The 22,918-nt window shown below is 38.8% G+C and overlaps 1 protein-coding gene across 1 annotated transcript in view; it reads left to right on the top strand.

Moving 5' to 3' along the window:
* Positions 1 to 22,918, top strand: part of LOC150085739 (kinesin-like protein KIF20A) — a 1,052,004-nt gene that overhangs the window by 1,014,777 nt on the left and 14,309 nt on the right. The window contains exon 23 of the mRNA XM_090374670.1: positions 11,025 to 11,179. Coding sequence (XP_090230796.1) covers positions 11,025 to 11,179 — 155 coding nt within the window. The remainder of the gene's footprint in view (positions 1 to 11,024; positions 11,180 to 22,918) is intronic.

Genomic DNA, 22,918 nt, shown 5'->3' with positions numbered 1-22,918 from the left:
ACACAATGAAGAAATGATTGTTGCGGAAATAGTAGTAGTAGTAGTAGTGGCATATGATGCAAGAAAGCAAGTGTATGAGGTTATGCAGCATCAGCTAAAAAAAAAAAAAAAAAAATCACACCATTCCCTCCAAATGCCTGTCTAGTTCCTCCTTAAATTTATTTAACCTGTCAACTTCCATAACGACAGATGGAAGTTTGTTCCAGCAATTAACCACCTGCTGGCTAAAGGCAAATTTCTGCACATCTATTCTACACGTACCTTTTCTTAATTTGAATTTATGCCCCCTTAGATTCGTAATCTGAACAAGTGGAAGGATTCCATCAGAATTCAGCGTACTCAACCCATTCAAGGCCTTATACACCTGAATCAGATCACCGCACAGGTGCCTACTCTCCAGCTACTGCAATTTGCAGAACTTAAGCCTCTCTTGGTAAGAGGATCCCTTCATTCCCCTCACCAATCTTGTTGCCCTTCTCTGTACACGCTCAAGTAAATCTACATCTTTCCTAAAATGAGGCCTCCGGACCTGTGTGCAGTACTCAAGGCGTGGCCTGACCATTTCCTTATACAGAGGGACAATCACCTCCTTCTCCCTGCTAGCAAAATTTCTATATATCATTGACAAAACCCAATGACCTGCCATGGCAGCCTGTCTGCATTGCTCAGAAAACTTCATATCTGACTGCACAATTACTCTCAGGTCTTTTTCATTTTCTACCACCTTAAGTGTAGTACCACACAATCGTTACGTTTCTCTGGGGTTACTTCTACCCATATGCACTACTTTGCATTTGTCAAGGTTAAACTTCAGTTGCTACTTCTTAGCCCATCTGCCCAAAATATCTAGATCCTGTTGTAATAGCACACTGCCATTACTGTCATTAACAACCCAGCCAACCTTTGTATCATCTGCAAACTTCAACATTAAGCCTGATATACCTTCATTAGTATCATTGATAAATATACAAAACAACAGTGGACCTAACACCGAACCCTGTGGGACTCCACTAAAAACATTAGTCCACAAAGAGCAGAAACCCATTGATTACCACTCTGTCTTCTTCCACTTAACCATCATTTTATCCATTGTAGCAACTTACCCATAATACCATTCTGCTCCAATTTGTACAATAGTCTTCCATGTGCAACAGTCTCAAAAGCTTTGCTGAAATCCAAATATATGATATCAAAATTATATTTTGCATCCACTTCCTTTGTAACCACATCATAATATCCTATCAAATTTGTCAGACAAGACTTTCCCTTAACAAACCCATGCTGTGTCTGAATTATTGCTGCAGTCTTGTCTAGATGATCCTGCAATGCATCTTTAACCAGTAACTCCATTATTTTACCCGGAACAGAAGTTAAACTAACTGGTCTGTAATTACTCGTGTCACCCTTCGATCCCCCTTTGTGAATTGGGGATACATTTGCACATCTCCAGTCCGTGGGAACCTCCCCTGAATCCGAGGATTCTCACATAATTATGGCTAAGGGTTTGGTTAGTTGCTTTGCTGCCTCCTTTAATATAACTGGATAGATCCCATCCACCCCAGGTGCTTTTCTTATGTTTAACTTCAACAATTTCTCCTCCACTTTGCTTTCATTTATTACAAAATCATTAAGTATCCTGCTACAATTTGATAACCTTCTGCCATTTTCAAACCTTAATAATTCCTCATGTGTGAATGTAGATGCAAAATACTCATTCAGTTTGTTTGCTATCTGAGCAGGATCATCAACAGTCTAACCATCGATGTCAAGTGGACCAATCAGATTCATCCCCTTCCTTTTAGAGTTTATATAAGTAAAGAAATCCATGCAGGTTTTCTTAGCATCTTTTGTCAAGGATTTCTCGTAATCTGCCTTCGCCTGCCTAACCTCCTTTATGACCTGATTACAGACTAGCTTATATCTGCCATAGGCTTCTGAGTCGATTGATAATTTATATGCATCCCATGCATTTTTCTTCTCTGTTACGAGTCTCATTAGTTCACTAGATAACCATTTAGGCCTAAACCTGGAACAATATTTCTTAATAGGTATGAAACTTTTAGTAGCATCCACGATTAATTCCTTGAATGCTTCCCACTTAGAATTTACTGTTGGTAACATCGTCAGTTGATCCCACTGTATAGAATTTGAAAACTGTCGGAGACCACTGTACTCACCTTTACGGAAGCAAAAACCCTTTCCTTTACCCCTGATGGTAATTAAATCTTTAAGTAAATCCCACATCAGTACACTGTGATCACTGCCACCTAGTGGTTCCTTTATCTGCAAATTCTTAATACGAATGATCACTGCTGATAACCAGATCAAGAGTATTACTTTCTCTGGTTGCCTCTCGAACATGCTGCTGCAGAAAACAATCATCCAATAAATCCACAAAAGTCTGACTAGTGTGTGACCCACAAGTTCCAGTCAATATCTCGGAAGTTAAAATCCCCCATTATAAGACATTCCGATTTACTAGCCCACTCTATTTCTCTGTACAATTGTTCATTGTACTCATTCGAGTCATTAGGCCTATAACACACTCCTACTCTTATTTTTGCTTTCGTAGTGCTTATGTCACACTAAACTGACTCAAAACTGCACTGTTCATCTATATCAACTGAATGCACTTCTTTTGATTTTATGTTTTTCTTAATTTACAGCATAACACCTCCTCCCTTTCTATCCTTTCTGTATTTATCCATTGTACTCCCCAAATTCCAGTTCAGCATTCCTTATATTTGTGTGACACCACATCTCTGCTATCCCAACAATATCTGCCTTTGATGTCTTGACCAACACTTCAAATTCATCAAATTTATTTACTATACTTCTAGCATTGGTATATATGCAAGCATACATGCTTCTACTCCTATTCCTAGTTACCCTAACACATCCCATATACCCACCTATTTCAGGATAACTGCCATCCATCCCTGAAACCCCCAACACCCCACGCTCCAGGTCGCTACTTTTTCTAATAGAAGTTGTGCAAGAATCACCTTTCACCTCTGCCTACGGCTACTGTTAAACTATTAGTCCTTGTATCCCCCCAAGCTATCAGTTTTCCGACCCAACTAACACTGCCTCGATAGCATCAGCAAATATTCTTGCACCCTTTCTATTTAAGTGTATCCCATCCCTATAGAAGCAGTCTCTCCTGTTAACAAGTACAGTCCAGGCTGAAAAAAATTTACCTCTTGTGCCTTGCACATTCTTTCCAGTGCCGAATTGGTCGACAGGGCTCTCATCATATACTCCCTTCTATCGTGTCCGGGCAGAATTGCAGACACTTTCAAATTCAACCCTAATTCTCGGCTTTTGTTCAACAGTGACCTGTACTTGTTAAGTAATTCTGCCGGTCTCCTACTCTTAATATCATTAGTGCCAACATGTACAACTATATCACCTTTTGTGCCCTTAAAAGATGACATCTGCTCTACAACGTCATTAACCATTGCCCCTGGCAGACATACCCTGGTCCTGTTCCACCTATCCTTTTTACAAAGCATGTTTCCCATTTCCCTGACAATAGTCACCAACAACTACTAGTTCCTGTGGGACCAGCGCATTCTGCTTTGGGGGTTGCCGCTGTGTTGCGTGAAGACCAAGTGCAAGCTCTGGTGTTGATGTGGGCAGCTGAGAGCTTGATGGGCCCCTCAATTTAGATCTTTCGAGGCCATCCACCCTGTCCTTCAAACTCTCATATAGGCCCATAACAACCCTGAGTTTTCGCCTGATTTCCTTACACTCCTTACATCGCACACACACAAAGACATCCCCCATGGCAATATCATGTTCCGTTCCAGAGAGTTCGGCAAACATTTCACAAGTCGCACATTTTTTTAGGCTCTTATGTGTTGAAGAATCCCCTCCCCCCTCAGTTCTCCCCTGAGTCACAGCATTCCTGCCACTTTGTGCCCGTTGCTTTGCTGCTCTAGTTTGGGCCATGATATTTTAAATTAATAAAATCAATAAATTAAATTAATTAAATGTCAATACTACGCTATCTAATAGAAACAGTGAAGCGTATTACTCTCTAAATTATATGTTAGAGCTACCTAACTACCTCAATTAAAAATTTGAATTCCCTACCACTATATACAAAAAGAATGGCTGCAAGATTCGAACGAAATAATGGTTTTACGTATATCTACAAAAACTGTTTATCTAAATTAAAATAAAAATAACCATCGTAACCATAACTATAAAACTACGTATTAAGTACAATATAAAATAACAATTATGTAAATAAAAAGGCAAACACTTATCGTTTTTTCGGAGCCTGCAAGTCACAGCTGTAATTTTTAAAGACAGTCAGCGCCCTCCTCAATATTTGAACAGTGTTGACTTTCTCTTGTAATCAATCAATTTCAGATAGCTGACAACAATCTTCTCTGGTCCTTGTTGAAATAAATATCGCAGAGACCTCAAACCCTTTGTTTGAGGTTCTCTGCGATACGAAAGATTTCATCTAATTCTTTTACCGTTATCTCCTTCGCAGTAACATTTTCATCTGGCTCATTTAAGAATTTGAATTTTTATGCAAGTGTGCATTGACTTTATTAGCAGGAGACAAACAAGTAACACGTCTTCTTCCAATGGTTGATGGAACACACCGAAGCAGGCAGCAGGCAAACGCGGTAAGCTTAACGCATGGTTCAAATCTTTTTCAACTATCACATAAAAAAAAAAAAAAAGATCGCATTAACTGGAAATGTGCATCATGTAAAGTGAAAAGTGGTATAATTTTTCAAATAGTTAACTGAAATTCGCGTTATGCAAGGCCTTTCTGTAGTAGCAAATCATCTACTACTAGGGTCCTCTTAACTATTTCTTCCATTTGCCACCTGGAAATGACATCTTCCACATAGGCTTTGAGTTCTCATTAAGCAACTGCCATCCCCTGTTCTGTTATCAGGGGATTTCTCCTTCTCTTCTTGTGTTATAACCGAGGGTGGGTTTTAGCCTTCACAATGATGTTCCACCAGTAAGCCCTCCCAGAAGGAAAGGTTATAAGAATAAGAAGTTGGAGAAGAAACTTCTCCAACTTCTTATTCTCATAATCTTTAAGTCCTCTTCAACGTCATCCATCCATCTTTTCTGCGGTCTTCCTCTTGCCCTCCTACTGGTAGGTTTCCATTTCATTATCCTCTTAGTTGTTCTGCATCCATTCTCATAACATGTCCCAACCAGGCAAGTCTCTGGCTCTTCACAAATCTGACAGTGTCTGCACCCTGAATAAGATCGTCAGTTCGTGGTTCATGCTGATCCTCCAGGATCCATCAACGTCTTGTACAGGCCCAAAGACTTTTCACAAAATTCTACGCTCGAACACTCTCAACAACTGGTCTAATGAGACTTTTGTATATTCTTAATTTTAAATGTCTGTTCACTCTCATTGACTATACTCTGGACTTCATTAGTTTTTCATGTGCATAGAAACAGATGCGTCTATGCACATGAAAAACTAATGAGCATAAAGCATCTGTTTCCACTCAGGATACGGGACTTAATTTCATTAATAATAGAGTTGGACTGGTTTCCTCTGCGAACCTAGATAGGTGAAATTTTAAACATGCTCAAATGAGAAGCTGCTGGTTTTTAAATATTCCATGTTATCTGCTGTTCTCCAGACATCCGTATATTTTGTCTTTGCTTTATTTATTCTAAGTCCTCTTCTTTGTGCTTCACTGTCCAGCCTGGCTACTGTTTCCTCCAGTGCTCCTTTAGTCCTACTGATAATAGCGACATCATCATCAACATATGACAGATCTGCACTCTTTGTGCCTGTGTGTCCAGTCACTTTTAATTTTCTGACAGCCGCCTCTAAAATCAAGTTAAATAACACAGTAGAGAGTGCACCAACCAGAGTTGCTTTTATGTGCCTAACAATCTTTGCGGGTATGCCCAGGAGAAGGAGATCATTTATCATTTCCTCTCCGTTGAGTGAATCAAAAGCTTGTTCAAAATATAGAGGTTAAATAAGTGTATAGGTTATAGGTTATTTAACCTACATAAGTGTATATTATACTCAAATGCTTTTTGCTGTATCTGCCCCAAGATAAAAATCTAGTCAGTTGTTGAGCGATTAGGTCTGAGACCACACTGATATTCTCCAATGATTTTCTCTGAATATGCTGCCAGTCTGTTATAAATAACTCCCAACAAAACCTTGTAATGCTCAAAAATGTAATGCCTCTATAGTTAGAGAAAAAGCAGTTTATTACCCTTCTTGTGAATTGGCTATATGATTCCAAGTGTCTATTCATCCCAGTTTTTTCCTCAGACCATATTAATAGTATGAAATTATGTATTCTTCTCCATAGTGTCACTCCACTGTTCTTGAGCAACTCTGCAGTTTTCATCAGCTTCTGGTGCTTTAAAGTTCTTTAAGCACTTAATAACTTTTTGAATTTCTTTGAAACTAACGTTTTTCATTGCTTGGTTCTACTGTGTAGTACAATAGCTGTTTTGTTTCAGTCTTACCTCCTGTCAAAATGCTCTCAAAATACTCTTTCCACCATTTCAGAAGCTCCTTTCTCTCAATTAGCAAGTTCCCTTCACTATCCCTACATGCAATAACTTTTGATCGGAATTCCTGTGTACTTTCTTTAATCTTCTTATGAAACTTTATACTTTCCTTCTTGTTGTAATGTTCCATCTTCCTTCTCAAAGCTTCTCTCCTTTTCTTTCTCCATAAACTACTGCTGTAAACATTTTGCCCTGTCTTGTCTCTTCAATTCTACTGCTACTCAAAACTCGCTATCATACCATTCCTCATTTCTCTGCCTTGAGGTCTCACTCAAGGTTACATGTGCTGCACCCAGAATTGCAGTCTTTATGCAAGTCCATTCATCTTCAATCTTGTCACTGTTTTCCTGTTCCTGCAGTCTTCGGGCCTGTACTTCATTTAAACAAATTTATCTTTCAATTTCTTTACATTCAACTGCTTAGTTTTCTCAGCCTTTCCTCTTGCTACTAGATCTATTTTATACTTCATTCTGGCTCCCACTAGAAAAAGATCAGAATTGGAGCTGGCATGCCGAAAAGAACAGACATTTTCAATTGCAGTAGCCCACCTCTTAGAGACCAGTACATGATCAATCTGATTAGCCTGATTTGTAGGGATTTTCCATGTACCTTTATGAATATTCCTTCTTGGAAACCAGGTACTCATGACCTTAAAGTTGTTGGCAGCAGCAAATTGTGCTACTCTAAGACCATTAGTAGCATTTAGCATTAATTGAGGCATATGATGGAAGAAAGCAAACTTATAGAGTATCAGCCAAAAAAAAAAAAAAAAATTCACCCATCCAGTCACTCCAAATGTTTGTCTAGTTCGAGCCTTAAATTTATTTAAGCTATCAACTTCCACAACAACAGATGGAAGTCTGTTCCAGCAATTACAGGTGACCCCCGCTTAACGCTGATAATTCGTTCCGGAAAACCAGAGTGCTAAGTGAATCCGTGCTAAGCGAGCGCCACATTCCCATAAGTGCCATATGCATTTGTGGGTTGCGGTCGGTGCCATAGGATATTTCCTAATCAATAATAAACGGCAATGAAAAGATGCACAAATGTTGGTCAAAATATTTAATATTCAAATATTTGTACATATAAAATATTCTGCATTACATACGTGTATAATTATGTGGTAACTACTTACGTATCAAAATTAAACTTAAAATTCCAATTAAAATCATGAAAAATGTGTCGATTTTGGGTTGAACTTTGGCCCTCTTCCAAATAAACTAAAAGGGGTATTAATTTTAAATCCCCCTCAGCGTTACCACCTAATAATAAAGTCAACCGATCCTTCGCCGCTTTGAAACCTGGCATGTTTTTTCTTCTTTCAATATGAAACTTCTTTTAGGCATTCGTTTTTCCACAAAAGTCCTGCTTCATCTATGTTAAAAACTTGTTGAGAAGTATAACACACAATACCCCTCTTCAATAATTTTAACTTCTTTTTTGAAAGTTTCGGCTCCTTTTTTTTTTTCTTTAGGTGAGTTTTCTTCAGATCATCATATTGGCTAATCTCTTTCTCTCTCTCTCTCTTTTTTTTTTTTTTAAATATTTAACTTAACTGAATTCTGCATTGGATATTATCTTCAATAAAATTAGTTAGTCTTTCCATTTCAATCCTAATAGCCGGCCTAGCCCTAGTTGCTTGCAGTAGAACAGCTATCTTTCCCGCTGCTAAAATTAATTCTTTATTTTTTTATAATTGTTCTTACAGTTAAACTTGTAAGTCTTAAATTATGGCACACATCCGCTTGTCTTTGACCGGAATCGATTCGCTTCAAAATGTCTAATTTCATTTTCAAATTCAGTCTTTTTCTTACATTTGTAGTCTTCGTACTTTGCCCAGACGTTGTTGCTTTTCCATTCTTATCGGCCATTATTAACTCTTCGAAAATGTAACTGCATTGGTTTGCATTAATTGCGATACAATGTTTGAGTAAACTGTCCATTACGCACAATATCTAATACTGTACTGAGTGATGACTAGACTTCGGATAAATGCATATAACGCAAATATTACAAGCAATATACTTGATCATTTTTTAAAATGTTGATCTCGGAACTACGTAACAAGTGACTGTACTGCAATTAAATTATCGCGCGAGAAAATTTCACTGAGCATGGGAAAATTTCTCGAGTCGGCGTGGGAAACGTTTTAATGCTGTTTTGCTATTCATTTTCAAGCTATCGACTCCATCAAATGAAACGATTTTGTTAAATATGCCAAAAATGCAATCTGTAAAAGAGCGTTATAGTCAGATATGGGTTATAATATAAGAACAGCGTTATAGCGAATCAGCGTAAAGCGAACCGCGTTATAACAGGGGCCTGCTGTAACTATCCGCTGGCTAAAGGCAAACTTCTGCACATCTATTCTACAACTGTCTTTCCTCAATTTCAATCTCTGCCCCCTCAGGTTCTTAATCTCAGCAAGTGGAAGTATCCCATCAGCATTGAGCCTGCTACTCAAACCATTCAAGGCCTTGTACACCTGAATCAGATCACTTTGCAGGTGCCTGGTTTCCAGATGCTAAACCCCTTTGTTTCTCTCAGTACTCAAGTACTGAGAGAAACAAAGGGGTTTAGCATCAAGTACTTTGTTTCTCTCAGTACGCAGTACTCAAGTTTTGGCCTGACCATTGCCTTATACAAAGGTATAATCACCACCTTGTCTCTGCTAGCAAAATTCCTATATATCATTGACAAAACTCCAAGACCTGCTCTGGCAGCCTATCTGCACTGCTCAGAGAACTTCATATCTGACTGCACAATTACCCTCAGGTCTTTTTCATTCTCCACCTCCCTGAGTGTAGTACCACACAGTTAATTTTCTCTTGGGTTACTGCTACCCATATGCAGTACTTTGCATTTGTCAATATTAAACTTCAGTTGCCACTTCTAAGCCCATCTACCTAACTTTTCTAGATCCTGTTGCAGTAGCATACTGTCTTTACTATCATTAACAACCCTGCCAACCTTTGTATCATCTGCAAACTTGGACATTAAGCCTGATATACCTTCATCGATATCATTAATAAATACACAAAACAGCCATGAGCCCAGCACTGAACCCTGGGGTACTCCACTAATAACATTAGTCCACATAGAGCAGTGTCCATTGATTACCACTCTCAGTCGTCTCCCACTCAGCCATCCCTTTATCCATTACAGCACTTGCCCTTAATGCCATATCACCCCAATTTTTACAGTAGTCTTCCATGTGCAACAGTATCAAAAGCTTTCCTGAGATCCAAGTATATAATATCGAATTGGTCAAACAAGACTTCCCCTTAACAAACCCATGCTGTGTCTGAACTATTACTTCAGTCTTGTCTAGGTGATCCTGCATCACTTCTTTAACCAGTGACTTCATTATTTTCTCCGGAACAGAAGTAGGAATGCATTTGCACTTCTACAGTCCATGGGGACCTCCCCTGAATCTAAGGATGCTCTCATAATTATGGCCAAGGGTTTGCTTACTTCCCTCGCTGCCTCCCTCAATATTACTGGATGGATTCCATCAGCCACACGTGGCTTTTTTTTGTTTAACTTCAATTTCTCCTCTACTTTGCTCTCTATTATTACAAAATCATTTACCTCCCTGTTAGAGTTTAGTAAACTTCTGTCCTCTTCCTTACAGAATTCCTCATGTGTGAATGTAGACGCAAAATACTCCTTCAGTTTGTCAGCTATCTTAGCAGGATCATCAACAGTCAAACTACAAACATCAAGTGGACCTATCTGATTCATCCCATTCCTTCTAGAGTTTACATAAGTAAAAAAGTCTTTTTTTCTTTGCATCCTTTGCCAATGATTTCTCATAATCAGCCTTTGCTTGCTTAACCTCCATTGTGACTTAATTGTAGATTATACAGCAGACTCTTAATTTACCAGGACACTTCAAGACTCCAAATTAAAAAAAAAAAAAGAAAAATCAACCAGAAATCATAAAATTCTAGTAATAACTAGAATAAGTATAAACAGATGTTTTGCAAGTCATAAATAAGCGACAAGAAGCTGGGGTTGGTATGATTGTTTGAGAACTTTTTAGGATGTAGCGGGAGGGACAGAATTTATAGTTTTGTTACTTTGTATAATGCAAAGTGTTATATGTGTATGCTATATAACACAAGGATGACTCAAGCCTACATAATCCCCATGTCATCCTTAGAGACCTAGTAAATAAAAAGAACATTGCAGACATCCCCAGTCTCTGAAAACCTGCACATCCTTTAATACACATAGTTAAATTAATACATCTTGTCTTTACGTGCTCAAATATTTTTCCACAACGTGGACAATTAATAAAACTAGACATGATTTAACCACTTACACTTAGTCTTCAGACAGTCTGAAGACTAAGACTGTCTGTCTGAAAATTAATGCTAATTTTTGAATATAGTTGAGCATGACAATTTAATTTTCTGCTGCATTTTTTGTAAAGATAACTTTATAAACTATGCTCATTCTTCATTATTTCAATCTCATTTTAGCACCCAGAGTTTTCACTGCAGTTCTAGAAGAATCTTCTGAAAGTCACCAAATTAATGCTAAAATATATTCAAAAAATCTGGATAGACAACCACCAGGCAAAAGAAGAAAACTCTTTACTGATATTTCAGCTCGTCTTTCATGCTCTCCTATTCCAGTAAGTTCAATTTTATGACAATACTGACTTTAGTTATTGCCTAATGGCTACTAGTTTCTGTGTCTTATTAATCTAAATATTAAAAATAGCAGAAGTTACTTTGTAAGTCACAACAGCTCACCACATTATGATATCCACATTATTTAACAGGCACCCCCGTAGAGGGGGGGGGGGTGCCTGTTAAATACAGTTATGTTTGATGATGACGAGAGTTTCCTATGCGGACGTGCCTTTCTGCCGCTCTTGGAACAGAGAAGTTTTTTCTGATTTATTTTCTGCTTTATTAGTTTAAATCGACATATTAACTTATTTCTAGAGTAGCTTTATATTCCTATTTACGGTACTTAAAGTTAAAGTAAGTTAGATAGAGATTTGTAGGTATTACTTAGTATCGGAAAGGGTATCAAATCCACGTGTTTACCGTTCATAAACAGCCGCCATTGTTACATGAAAATTAATCAGTAAAATCTATTAATCTTGTCGAACTTCATTGGCAATTAAATTGTACTTTTAACTATACATATAACCACTTAGATTACGGAACATAAATAATTAGTAAAAATAAATAATTAATACATAACTTGATACGGAAGTTATATAAAGGGATTTCGTAGATAACACTCGTTACTGAAGCGCGATACAGCATATCTGGAATTCGATAGCATTAGCTTTGTATAGTATAGTGCATAATATAATATTGTCAATTAATCAGTAGATCTATTAATCTTGTTAAACTTCATTGTCAATTAAATTGTACTTTTAACTATATATATATAACGACTTAGAGTACAAACGTAACAAATAATTAATACATACTTGATACGGAAGTTATATAAAGGGAACTCATAGATAACACTCGATAGTGAAAAATAAATATAGCGTTATAACTGTGTTAAGATACAAGTTTAAGGTTTTAATTTTGTTCTGAAATTGTAATTTTATTGACATTTAAATCGAAATCATGACTCTGACCAGAGCAGCAAAGCAAAAGGCTCAAGCTAATGGGATTGCTGTGACTCAGGGGAGAACTGAGGGGGGCCAGTTGCCCTCTGAATCACAGCCTTTTAAGATGCACTGTTTGCTTGATGTTTGCGGAGCAATCGGGTACGGGACATGATACTGCCATGGGGGATGTCTTTGTGTGTGCACGATGCAAGGAGTGCAAGGAAATTAGGCGACAACTCGGCGTTGTTATGGGCCTATATGAGACCTTGAAGGACAGGGTGGATGCCCTCGAAGGAAATAAATTGAGGGGCCCATCAAGCTCTCAGCTGCCCACATCAACGCCAGAGCTTACACTTGGTCATCTTGCAACACAGAGACAGCCCCCAAGGCAGAATGCACTGGTCCCACAGGAACTAGTAGTTGTTGGTGACTCTATTGTCAGGGAAACGGGGAACATGCTTTGTAAAAAGGATAGGTGGAACAGGACCAGGGTATGTCTGCCAGGGGCAAAGGTTGATGACGTTGTAGAGCAGATATCATCTTTTAAGGGCACAGAAGGTGATATAGTTGTACACGTTGGCACTAATGATATTAAGAGTAGGAGACCAGCAGAATTACTTAACAAGTACAGGTCACTGTTGAAAAAAAGCCGTGAAGTAGGGTTGAATTTGAAAGTGTCTGCAATTCTGCCCAGACACGATAGGAGGGAGTATATGATGAGAGCCTTGTCGATCAATTTGGCCCTGGAAAGATTGTGCAAGGCTCAAGGGGTAGAATTTTTTTCAGCCTGGAATGTACTTGTTAACAGGAGAGATTGCTTCTACAGGGATGGGATACACTTAAATAGAAAGGGTGCAAGAATATTTGCTGATGCTATCGAGGCAGTGTTAGGTGGATCGGAAAACTGCTAGCTTGGGGGGAGACAAAGACTAATGGATTAAAAGTAGCCACTGGCAGAGGTGAAAGAGATTCTTGCACTGCTTCTATTGGAATGAGCAGAAGCCTGAAAAACAAGATGCAGGATATTTCAGCGACTACTGGAAGTCATTGCGGTACAAGTAAACACATGGGTTGTGTTAGGGTAGCTAAGATAAAGAACAGGTGCATGTATACTTGCGTGTACACCAATGCTAGGAGTTTAGTAAATAAATTTGATGAATTTGAGGTATTGCTCAAAACATCAAAGGCAGATATTGTTGGGATATCAGAGATGTGGTGTCACACAGATATAAGGAATGCAGAACTGGAATTTGGGGAGTACAATGTGTATAGAAAGGATAGACAGGACAGGAGGGGAGGAGGGGTTATGCTATTAGTTTAAAAACACATAAAATCCAAGGAAGTGAAGCCAGTCGACATTGATGGACAGGGCAGTGTCGAGTCAGTTTGGTGTGACATAAGCATAGGTAAATCAAAATTGAGAGTAGGAGTGTGCTATAGGCCTAATGACTCTGATGAGTATAATAAGATACTGTACAGGGAAATAGAATGGGCCAGTAAATCAGAGAGTCTTATAATGGGGGATTTTAATTTCCCAGATATTGACTGGAATTTGTGGGTTGGTCACTCACACACTAGCAAGGCTTTTGTGGATTTATTGGATGATTGTTTTCTACACCAGCATGTTCGGGAGGCAACTAGAGGGAGTAATACTCTTGATCTGATTATCAGTAGTGATTCTTCATGCATTAGGAATCTGCAGATAAGGGAACCACTGGGTGGCAGTGATCACAGTGTGCTGAAGTGGGATTTACTCAAGGAGGTAACTACCATCAGAGGTAAAGGGAAGGGTTTTTGCTTTTGTAAAGGCGACTATGATGGTCTGAGACAGTATTTAAATTCTATACAGTGGGACCAACTGATGATGTTACCAACAGCAAATTCCAAATGGGAAGCATTCAAGGAACCAACCAAGAAATATTGTTCAAGGTTCAGGCCTAAATGGTTGTCAGATGAACTAATGAGACATATGGCAGAGAAGAAAAATGCATGGGATACATACAAATTAATGGGTGACATGGAAGCCTATGATAGATATAAGTTGGTCTGTAACCAAGTCACAAAGGAGATTAGGCAGGCAAAGGCAGATTATGAGAAATCCTTGGCAAAGGACGCAAAGAAAAACAGAAAAGAGATCTTTACCTATTTAAACTCAAGAAGGAAAAGGATGAATCAAATTGGTCCACTGGATGTTGATGGTTCAACAGTTGAGGATCCAGCTCAGGTGGCTAACAATCTAAACGAGTATTTTGCATCTACATTCACACATGAGGAGTTATTCAGGAAGGGGAATGTCGTAGGTGAAGTAAACATTGGCAGTGAGCTAGATTATTTTCTAATAACTGAGAGGAAAGTGGAGGAGAAATTGTTGAGGATAAACATAAAAAAGGCACCCGGGGTGGATGGGATCTATCCAGTTATATTAAAGGAGGCAGCAAAGGAAGTAAGCAAACCCCTAGCCATAATTATGAGAGCTTCTTTGGACTCAGGGGAGATACCCATGGACTGGAGATGTGCAAATGTAACCCCAATTCACAAAGGAGGATCAAAAGCTGACACAAGTAATTATAGACCTGTTAGATTAACTTCGGTTCCAGGAAAATTAATGGAGGCACTGGTTAAAGAAGCACTGCAGGATCATCTAGACAAGAATTCAGTTATAGCTCAGACACAGCATGGTTTTGTTAAGGGCAGGTCGTGTCTGACCAATTTGATTGGATACTATGATGTAGTCACAAAAGAACTGGATGCAGGGAATAACTTTGATATTATATATTTGGATCTTAGAAAGGCTTTTGATACTGTTGCGCATGGAAGACTGCTGCACAAATTGGAGAAGTGTGACATTGGAGGCAAATTGCTGCTATGGATAAAGGGATGGTTGAGTGGCAGAAGACAGAGAGTGGTAATCAATGGACACTGCTCAACGTGGACTAATGTTATTAGTGGAGTTCCTCAGGGTTCAGTGTTGGGTCCATTGTTGTTTTCTGTATTTATAAATGATATTGATGATGGTGTATCAGGCTTAATGTCCAAGTTTGCAGACGATACCAAGGTTGGCAGGGTTGTTAAGGACACTACTGATACTATGCTGCTGCAACAGGATCTGGAAAGGTTGAGCAGGTGGGCTGAGAGGTGGCAAATGAAGTTTAACATTAACAAATGTAAAGTACTACATATGGGAAACAGTAACCCCAGATCAACGTATCAACTCTGTGGTACTACGCTGACAGTGGTAGAGAATGAAAAGGACCTGGGGGTAATTGTGCAGGCAGATATGAAGTTCTCTGAGCAGTGTAGACGAGCTGCAAGAGTAGCTCATGGTGTCTTGTCAATGGTATACAGTACTTTTTTTAGCAGGGACAGGGATGTGATTATTCCCTTGTATAAGGCATTGGTCAGGCCACACCTTGAGTACTGTATACAGGTCTGGAGGCCTCATTTCAAGAAGGATGTAGAGCTGCTGGAACGAGTACAGAGAAGGGCAACAAGATTAGTAAATGGAACAAAGGGTTGCTCTTACGAAGAAAGGCTTAAGTTTTGCAAATTACAGAGCCTGGAGACTAGGCATCGGCGAGGTGATCTGATAGAGGTGTATAAGGCTTTGAATGGCTTGAGCATGCTCAATGCCGATGGGATTCTTCCTCTTGCTCAGAATAATCACCTGAGAGGGCATAAATTCAAATTGAGGAAGGACGGATGTCGGATAGATGTGCGGAAATTTGCCTTTAGCCAGCGGGCAGTTGGTTTGTGGAATAGACTCCCATCGCTTGTTGTTGAAGTTGATAGCCTAAACAAATTTAAGGCTCAGCTGGACAGGTATTTCGAACGAACGGAGGGGTGAAATGGGAGTAGTGGTTGTTTTTTTTTTTTTTTTGGCTGATGCTGAATAAACTTGCTTTCTTGCATCATATGCCTCTACTAATGCTAATGTTACTGACCTTAATTATAGCTGCTAGTTATTATTTTACTAAGTTACTTAATGATAAAAATAGCAAGCACTTCTTTTTAAAAAGAAGCTTGTGCTTTTAATATTAAAAATAGCAAGAGCTTTTTTTTAAAAAGTATGTTCTTGTTACTTTTTATATTAAATTAGTATGATGGAGTAACTAGCAGCCATTGGGCTATTATTAATGCCATTATTTTTATCATACATAGCTTAACTGTATTTAGTATTAATGGTAGCAAATGACAGTGCTGGTCTTAGCAAATGCAGGTCCCGATTGGAGTATGTTGGCAGGACTCCTTTAAAAATTCGATATTTTGAAAAAATGAAAAACTAAAACTATTAATAATTCTTTATTATTTTTATATTATAATTTATTAACAATTGACCAGACATTTAGGCCTGACATAGCCGAATGATCAAGAGCGCGAGTGCAGTAGCACATGCTCTTTGAGTGGACTGGGGGTTCAAGTCCTTGACTGCTAAATACGATTAACATTTGTATTGATTTGATTTATTATAAACTCCACTGACCTGGTGGTCATGCCTGCCAGAGTATAAACAAGAACATTTTGATAATATAAACAAAACTAATTAGAAGAATATTTTTCTTGTCCTTATATCGGTAAAATCTTTCAAAACTTTCTCAAAATTTAAATTCCTTACTTCTTCTCTTTCAATGCAATGCTGCTTAGTCTCTCTTGAAGCATTGCTGACCTCAGATATGTTTTAATTAAATTTAATGGGGAAAAGCTTCTTTCCCCTGACGTTGCAGTCACTGGAATGATTAAAAATATTCTTAGCAATATTCGTCTCTTCCTTGGTGATTCCCTTCTACTTCTCTCTCAGGGTACCTCAGAATTTTTTTTTTTTTTTTTTTGTTGCTGTACCCTGTTACAGTTTGATAAAAAGCCACAGGCTTCCTTGCACCATATTTTGGCTAATGATAATAATAATATGAATAAATTTGGAAATCCAGTGGCTCTTTCATTAGTTTTGAGAAATTTTAATATTTAAAGGATTTTTGAAACATGATTCTAGAAGAATTGGTTTCAGTGCTCCCATTTCCTCCACTAGCATATGACCATTGATATTTGCCATCTCCACAGAGCCGACCGGGCTAGCCGAGTGGGTAAAGTACATGCCCGGCAACCCAAAGGTCGCGGGTTCGATTCCCGCCTCGGGCTTGGATCAAAGTACTGCAAAAACCTTGGGAGGTGCAATATGGCCACAGAAGCCGATGCGCCAACAACTACCAAATCAAAAAAAAAAAAAAAAAAAAAAAAAAAAAAATCTCCACAGACTTGACCAATTCATTGCCTTCAATGATTTTGGCATATGAAAGTGACTTCTAAATCTGCAGTGTGTTTTCTTAACTCGTCCTTAGGAGTCTGAGGTCGAGGGTTTCCTGTGCGGACGTGCCTTTCTGCCGCTCTTGGAATAGAGAAGTTTTTTCTGATTTATTTTCTGCTTTATTAGTTTAAATTGACATATTAACTTATTTCTAGAGTAGCTTTATATTCCTATTTACGGTACTTAAAGTTAAAATAACTTAGATAGAGATTTTGTAGGTATTACTTAGTATCGGAAAGGGTATCAAATCCACGTGTTTACCGTTCATAAACGGCCGCCATTGTTACGTGAATATTAATCAGTAAAATCTATTAATCTTGTCGAACTTCATTGGCAATTAAATTGTAATTTTAACTATACATATAACCACTTAGGTTACGGAACATAAATAATTAGTAAAAATAAATAATTAATACATAACTTGATACAGAAGTTATATAAAGGGATTTCGTAGATAACACTCGTTACTGAAGCGCGATACAGCATATCCAGAATTCGATAGCATTAGCTTTGTATAGTATAGTGCATAATATAATATTGTCAATTAATCAGTACATCTATTAATCTTGTTAAACTTCATTGTCAATTAAATTGTACTTTTAACTATATATATATAACGACTTAGAGTACAAACGTAACAAATAATTAATACATACTTGATACGGAAGTTATATAAAGGGAACTCGTAGATAACACTCGATACCGAAAAATAAATATAGCGTTATAACTGTGTTAAGATACAAGTTTAAAGTTTTAATTTTGTTCTGAAATTGTAATTTTATTGACATTTAAATCGAAATCATGACTCTGACCAGAGCAGCAAAGCAAAAGGCTCAAGCTAATGGGAGTGCTGTGACTCAGGGGAGAACTGAGGGGGGCGGTTGCCCCCTGAATCACGGCCTTTTAAGATGCACTGTTTGCTTGATGTTTGCGGAGCAATCGGGTACGGGACATGATACTGCCATGGGGGATGTCTTTGTGTGTGCACGATGCAAGGAGTGCAAGGAAATTAGGCGACAACTCGGCGTTGTTATGGGCCTATATGAGACCTTGAAGGACAGGGTGGATGCCCGCGAAGGAAATAAATTGAGGGGCCCATCAAGCTCTCAGCTGCCCACATCAACACCAGAGCTTGGACTTGGTCATCTTGCAACACAGAGGCAGCCCCCAAGGCAGAATGCGCTGGTCCAACAGGAACTAGTAGTTGTTGGTGACTCAATTGTCAGGGAAACGGGGAACATGCTTTGTAAAAAGGATAGGTGGAACAGGACCAGGGTATGTCTGCCAGGGGCAAAGGTTGATGACGTTGTAGAGCAGATATCATCTTTTAAGGGCACAAAAGGTGATATAGTTGTACACGTTGGCACTAATGATATTAAGAGTAGGAGACCAGCGGAATTACTTAACAAGTACAGGTCACTGTTGAAAAAAAGCCGTGAAGTAGGGTTGAATTTGAAAGTGTCTGCAATTCTGCCCAGACACGATAGGAGGGAGTATATGATGAGAGCCTTGTCGATCAATTCGGCCCTGGAAAGATTGTGCAAGGCTGAAGGGGTAGAATTTTTTTCAGCCTGGACTGTACTTGTTAACAGGAGAGATTGCTTCTACAGGGATGGGATACACTTAAATAGAAAGGGTGCAAGAATATTTGCTGATGCTATCGAGGCAGTGTTAGGTGGGTCGGAAAACTGCTAGCTTGGGGGGAGACAAAGACTAATGGATTAACAGTAGCCACTGGCAGAGGTGAAAGAGATTCTTGCACTGCTTCTATTGGAATGAGCAGAAGCCTGAAAAACAAGATGCAGGATATTTCAGAGACTGCTGGAAGTCATTGCGGTACAAGTAAACACATGGGTTGTGTTAGGGTAGCTAAGAATAGAAACAGGTGCATGTATACTTGCGTGTACACTAATGCTAGGAGTTTAGTAAATAAATTTGATGAATTTGAGGTATTACTCAAAACATCAAAGGCAGATATTGTTGGGATATCAGAGACGTGGTGTCACACAGATATAAGGAATGCAGAACTGGAATTTGGGGATTACAACGTCTACAGAAAGGATAGACAGGATAGGAAGGGAGGAGGGGTTATGCTATTAGTTAAAAAACACATAAAATCCAAGGAAGTGAAGCCAGTTGACATCACTGGACAGTGCAGTGTTGAGTCAGTTTGGTGTGACATAAGCATAGGTAAATCAAAATTGAGAGTAGGAGTGTGCTATAGGCCTAATGACTCTGATGAGTATAATAAGACACTGTACAGGGAAATAGAATGGGCCAGTAAATCAGAGAGTCTTATAATGGGGGATTTTAATTTCCCAGATATTGACTGGAATTTGTGGGTTGGTCACTCACACACTAGCAAGGCTTTTGTGGATTTATTGGATGATTGTTTTCTACACCAGCATGTTCGTGAGGCAACAAGAGGGAGCAATACTCTTGATCTGATTATCAGTAGTGATTCTTCATGCATTAGGAATCTGCAGATAAATGAACCACTGGGTGGCAGTGATCACAGTGTGCTGAAGTGGGATTTACTCAAGGAGGTAACTACCATCAGAGGTAAAGGGAAGGGTTTTTGCTTTCGTAAAGGCGACTATGATGGTCTGAGACAGTATTTAAATTCTATACAGTGGGACCAACTGATGATGTTACCAACAGCAGATTCAAAATGGGAAGCATTCAAGGAACTAATCTTGGAAGCTACCAGGCTTTACATACCAACCAAGAAATATTGTTCAAGGTTCAGGCCTAAATGGTTGTCAGATGAACTAATGAGACATATGGCAGAGAAGTAAAATGCATGGGATACGTACAAATTAATGGGTGACGAGGAAGCCTATGATAGATATAAGTTGGTCTGTAACCAAGTCACAAAGGAGATTAGGCAGGCAAAGGCAGATTATGAGAAATCCTTGGCAAAGGATGCAAAGAAAAACAGAAAAGAGTTCTTTACCTATTTAAACTCAAGAAGGAAAGGGATGAATCAGATTGGTCCACTGGATGTTGATGGTTCAACAGTTGAGGATCCAGCTCAGGTGGCTAACAATCTAAACGAGTATTTTGCATCTACATTCACACATGAGGAGTTATTCAGGAAGGGGAATGTCGTAGGTGAAGTAAACATTGGCAGTGAGCTAGATGATTTTCTAATAACTGAGAGGAAAGTGGAGGAGAAATTGTTGAGGATAAACATAAAAAAGGCACCCGGGGTGGATGGGATCTATCCAGTTATATTAAAGGAGGCAGCAAAGGAAGTAAGCAAACCCCTAGCCATAATTATGAGAGCTTCTTTGGACTCAGGGGAGGTACCCATGGACTGGAGATGTGCAAATGTAACCCCAATTCACAAAGGAGGATCAAAGGCTGACACAAGTAATTATAGACCTGTTAGTTTAACTTCGGTTCCAGGAAAATTAATGGAGGCACTGGTTAAAGAAGCACTGCAGGATCATCTGGACAAGAATTCAGTTATAGCTCAGACACAGCATGGGTTTGTTAAGGGCAGGTCTTGTCTGACCAATTTGATTGGATACTATGATGTAGTCACAAAAGAACTGGATGCAGGGAATAACTTTGATATTATATATTTGGATCTTAGAAAGGCTTTTGATACTGTTGCGCATGGAAGACTGCTGCACAAATTGGAGCAGTGTGGTATTGGAGGCAAATTGCTGCTATGGATAAGGGGATGGTTGAGTGGCAGAAGACAGAGAGTGGTAATCAATGGACACTGCTCAACGTGGACTAATGTTATTAGTGTAGTTCCTCAGGGTTCAGTGTTGGGTCCATTGTTGTTTTCTGTATTTATAAATGATATTGATGATGGTGTATCAGGCTTAATGTCCAAGTTTGCAGACGATACAAAGGTTGGCAGGGTTGTTAAGGACACTACTGATACTATGCTGCTGCAACAGGATCTGGAAAGGTTGAGCAGATGGGCTGAGAGGTGGCAAATGAAGTTTAACATTGACAAATGTAAAGTACTACATATGGGAAACAGTAACCCCAGATCAACGTATCAACTCTGTGGTACTACGCTGACAGTGGTAGAGAATGAAAAGGACCTGGGGGTAATTGTGCAGGCAGATATGAAGTTCTCTGAGCAGTGCAGACGAGCTGCAAGGGTAGCTCATGGTGTCTTGTCAATGATATACAGGAATTTTTCTAGCAGGGACAGGGATGTGATTATTCCCTTGTATAAGGCATTGGTCAGGCCACACCTTGAGTACTGTATACAGGTCTGGAGGCCTTATTTCAAGAAGGATGTAGAGCTGATGGAACGAGTACATAGAAGGGCAACAAGATTAGTGAATGGAACAAAGGGTTGCTCTTACGAAGAAAGGCTTAAGTTTTGCAAATTACAGAGCCTGGAGACTAGGCATCGCCGAGGTGATCTGATAGAGGTGTACAAGGCTTTGAATGGCTTGAGCATGCTCAATGCCGATGGGATTCTTCCTCTTGCTCAGAATAATCACCTGAGAGAGCATAAATTCAAATTGAGGAAGGACGGATGTCGGATAGATGTGCGGAAATTCGCCTTTAGCCAGCGGGCAGTTGGTTTGTGGAATAGACTTCCATCGCTTGTTGTTGAAGTTGATAGCCTAAACAAATTTAAGGCTCAGCTGGACAGGTATTTCGAACGAATTGAGGGGTGAAATGGGAGTAGTGGTTGTTTTTTTTTTTTTTTTTTGGCTGATGCTGAATAAGCTTGCTTTCTTGCATCATATGCCTCTACTAATGCTAATGCTAATTCTTAGAAATTTACCCAAGAAACCAAAATGATTATTATGTAATTTCAATATCACTTAATTTGGCTGTCAGCATGCATTTACAATATTTACAAAGACATTTTAAATAATCACCATCTGATTTGCAGAGTAAGTTCTGATATTTAGCTTCTTTGAGCCATTGATCACAAAAGTTTCAAAGAAAGGAAGTTGAAGAGTTCTGAGTGATTAGTGCAAATTCATATTATATCTTTCTCTGATCTGTAAATGGTCCAGCAATAAATTTTCAATAAAAAAAAAATAAAATAAAATACTGATATCAGAATAATAAAATTACATTACAGGTTGTGCTGTCAAATTGGAACAAAATGCAAAGAATAGTAAAAATAATAATAATAATTAATATCATAATTATTTTTTGCATCCAGTTCCTTTGTAACTACATCATAGTATCCAATCAAATTTGTCAGACAAGACTTTCCCTTAGCAAACACATTCGGTATCTGAATTATTACTGCAGTCTTGTCTAGATGATCCTGCAATGCATCTTTAACTAGTGACTCCATTATTTTCCCTGCAATAGAAGTTAAACTAACTGGTCTGCAATTACTTGTCACCCTTAGATCCCCTTTGGGAATTGGGGATACATTTGCACATCAGCCCGTGGGGACTACCCCTGAGTCCAAGGATGCTCTCATAATTATGGCTAAGGGTTTGCTTACTTCCTTTTCCACTTCCTTTAATATAACTGGATAGATCCCATCC

Source organism: Mastigoproctus giganteus, chromosome 5, assembly GCF_048544385.1.
Source record: "Mastigoproctus giganteus isolate SK-2022 chromosome 5, ASM4854438v1, whole genome shotgun sequence".
NCBI classification, from domain to species: domain Eukaryota; kingdom Metazoa; phylum Arthropoda; class Arachnida; order Uropygi; family Thelyphonidae; genus Mastigoproctus; species Mastigoproctus giganteus.
The sequence above is the reverse complement of the archived record's forward strand: the minus strand, read 5'-3'. Positions and strand labels throughout refer to the sequence as shown.